This window comes from Nicotiana tabacum, chromosome 3 (genome assembly GCF_000715075.1).
Source record: "Nicotiana tabacum cultivar K326 chromosome 3, ASM71507v2, whole genome shotgun sequence".
Taxonomy (NCBI): Eukaryota; Viridiplantae; Streptophyta; class Magnoliopsida; order Solanales; family Solanaceae; genus Nicotiana; species Nicotiana tabacum.
In genome coordinates this window covers 8,342,714-8,345,456 of record NC_134082.1, presented here as the reverse complement: position 1 = coordinate 8,345,456, position 2,743 = coordinate 8,342,714, and the positions used below count along the sequence as shown (strand labels likewise).

At 40.3% G+C, this 2,743-nt stretch overlaps 1 protein-coding gene across 1 annotated transcript; it reads right to left on the bottom strand.

The window, feature by feature from the left end:
• Positions 1-756: 756 nt before the first annotated feature.
• Positions 757-1,266, bottom strand: LOC142175521 (uncharacterized). The gene has a single exon (XM_075242450.1). It carries the CDS (start codon positions 1,264-1,266, stop codon positions 757-759), a length of 510 nt encoding a protein of 169 aa, XP_075098551.1.
• Positions 1,267-2,743: the final 1,477 nt, after the last annotated feature.

The following is a 2,743-nucleotide window of genomic DNA, read 5'->3' as shown; positions in this document are numbered from 1 at the left end:
CACAGAGATTTTTACGTGGAAAACACCTGGCTCAAAAGGTGAAAAAACCACGACCTACTATTCAGTAGGATTTTCCCAAACTTCCACTAAAATCATTGAGTCAAAACAGCATTTACAAAACTCTTTGTAAACCTAAGGATTAACTCTAATCCCGTTGTAGCACACAACCTCAACTGTTGCGACAACTTCAAGTTTACTCTAACTTGAACACTCTAGGTACCTAATACAATTGCTTCTATGAAAGCTGAAAGGTACAATGTAAAATCACCTACTACAATTGAACTAGAATAAAAGATAGACACATGGAACTGGTTCTTCTATCTCGTTCAAGTAGCTTCAGGATTGCACACCCAAATCACACATAAATTGCTTGCAAAATAGCCTTGCTCTTTTTCTCTCAATTTAAGTTTAACTTATGCTTATGTGCATTACCTGTAAAAGAGAACAACACTGACATTTAATAGGTTAGTAATCAGAGTTTGACTGAGATTCAATTACTGCTCTTCTATCGTAGAAGAGTTCATGGTGATCTCAAACTCTAACACTATCTTCATTCTAAACTGTGTTCTCTTCATGTAAGGAGTCTTTCTCTCCTTATCCAATATGCAACCTTTTCGATCAGATCAGGAGATATTGTTTCTTGATCAGTTAGATTTATCTCCTTCACGTGCCTCTCACATGTACAGGTTGATCATGACTGTGCTTCACAAGATGGACCTGGTCCATGTCTGAGTTCTTTTGTCAATCTTCAAAACTTCACATGTTCTTGGGCCAACATATGGGAATCTCCTCGTCAACCCAGCATTCCATAATGACAAAATCTATCGGAAACACAAACTTTCCAACCTGCACCAGTACATCATCAAGTATACCTGATGGCCTCTTCACTGTTGGGTCGGCTAGTTGTAGTAACATGGATGTAGGTCTTGCTCTTCCAATGCCTAACCTTTTATAGATAGCCAAGGGCATCAATTTTATGCTCACCCCCAAATCACACAATGCTTTAGCAAAAGTATAGCTGCCTATTGTGCATGAGATTGTGAAACTCCCTGGGCCGGACAACTTCTCAGCTATGGGTCTCGTCACGACAACACTACATATCTGAGTTAGTGTAATAATGGCTAAGTCTTGAAAGTCGAACTTGCGAGACATCAAGTCCTTTATCAATTTTGCATATCCAGGCATCTCCCTCAAGGCGTCAATCAGTGGAATGTTCACCTGGATTTGCTTCAACATCTCTATGAATTTCTTATACTGCTCATCCATCTGATATTTGGCCAACCTTTACGGGAAGGGTGTTGGCGGTCGCTTCTTTCTTGTGACTTGAGTTAGATCCTGCCCGGGCACTTTTTCTACCGTCTTCTCTTGCACTCTCATAGCCTTCTTTTCAACCTCAGTTTCCTTGCTTATTTCCTCTCGGGCTGGCTGGATTTTTACTTTGGTTAGCTCAGTTGACTCATCTACCTCAATTGATACTGGCACAAGTATCTCGGTTGGTCGGCTTTCGTGAGCAATTCTTGCTCTAGATCAAGATCTCTACCATTTTTTAGACTCACAGCCATCAGCTGTTTCAGGCCCTATTCTTTCGGGTTAACATGTGTGTCCGCAGGTAATGTCCCTTGAGGACGATTGTTCAGGGTCATAGATATTTGCCCTAGTTAAATTTCAATGCCCTTGATAGCTGAATCGTGTGATAATACCTTTTCGTGCATCTGATTGACCTTTTCTTCCATTTTTCGCTGGACCCAGTGAGTTGTTGCAACATTCCTTTAATTTCAAACAACCCATCATCTTGTCGCACTATATGTTACTCTTGAGGTTGTTGATAAGCTAGTTGTTGATTCTGCTGATTGCCTTTGATAAGGCACAACCTGACCCTGTGGTTAGGCAGCTCCATGATTATTATTATTGTTGTACTGCTACTGTGGTGGCCTATACTGTTGATTCTATTGTCCCCAAGTCTGATCGCCTTGTCTCTGGCCTCCATAGTTGCCCACATAGTTTATATTCTCTTGATAGTTCTAATTGTCACTTTTACCACTCTACAAGCACATATATGGTTGATTAATGCATGGTGTGAATAATCCTCCATTTGTCATGTCAACTATGTGCACCTGCTTCTGGCCTGACTAATCAATCTTTTTCGTTATGATACTCAATTGCGTCATCATCCTAGCCATATTCTCATCCATGGAGTTGTTTGGATCTAAAGCTACTGAGTGAATTACATGAGTGATTGTAGAGTCTCTTGTCATCTATCCTGAGTTTTGAGCCCTTTTATCAAGTAAGACCTTGCATTCCTAGAATGATTTGCTCAAAAATGCTCCATATGCTGAAGCATCAACATTGGCCTTCAAGTTGTCTGTCAATCCCATATAGAACCTTTGACCCAACATCTGAGCAGGAATGCCATGGTGTGGACACTTTAACTAACATACCTTTGAACCTCTCTCATGTTTATTGCAATGTTTCAGCTAGTTTCTGCCTGAAGCTCAATATCTCATCAACTTGCTTGGCAGTCTTATTAGGTATGTAGAACTTGTTCAAAACTTACTTGACTAATTCCTCTCAAGTGTTGATAGAGTTTATGGGGAGCGAATTGAGCCAAGTTTGAGCCTCTCCCATCACTGAGAATGGAAACAACAACAGCCTTATTGATTCCAGTGTCACATTTTGTTGTCTTTTCGTAACACATATTGACATGAAATTTTTCAGATGCTGATGAGGATCTTCAATGTAAGAC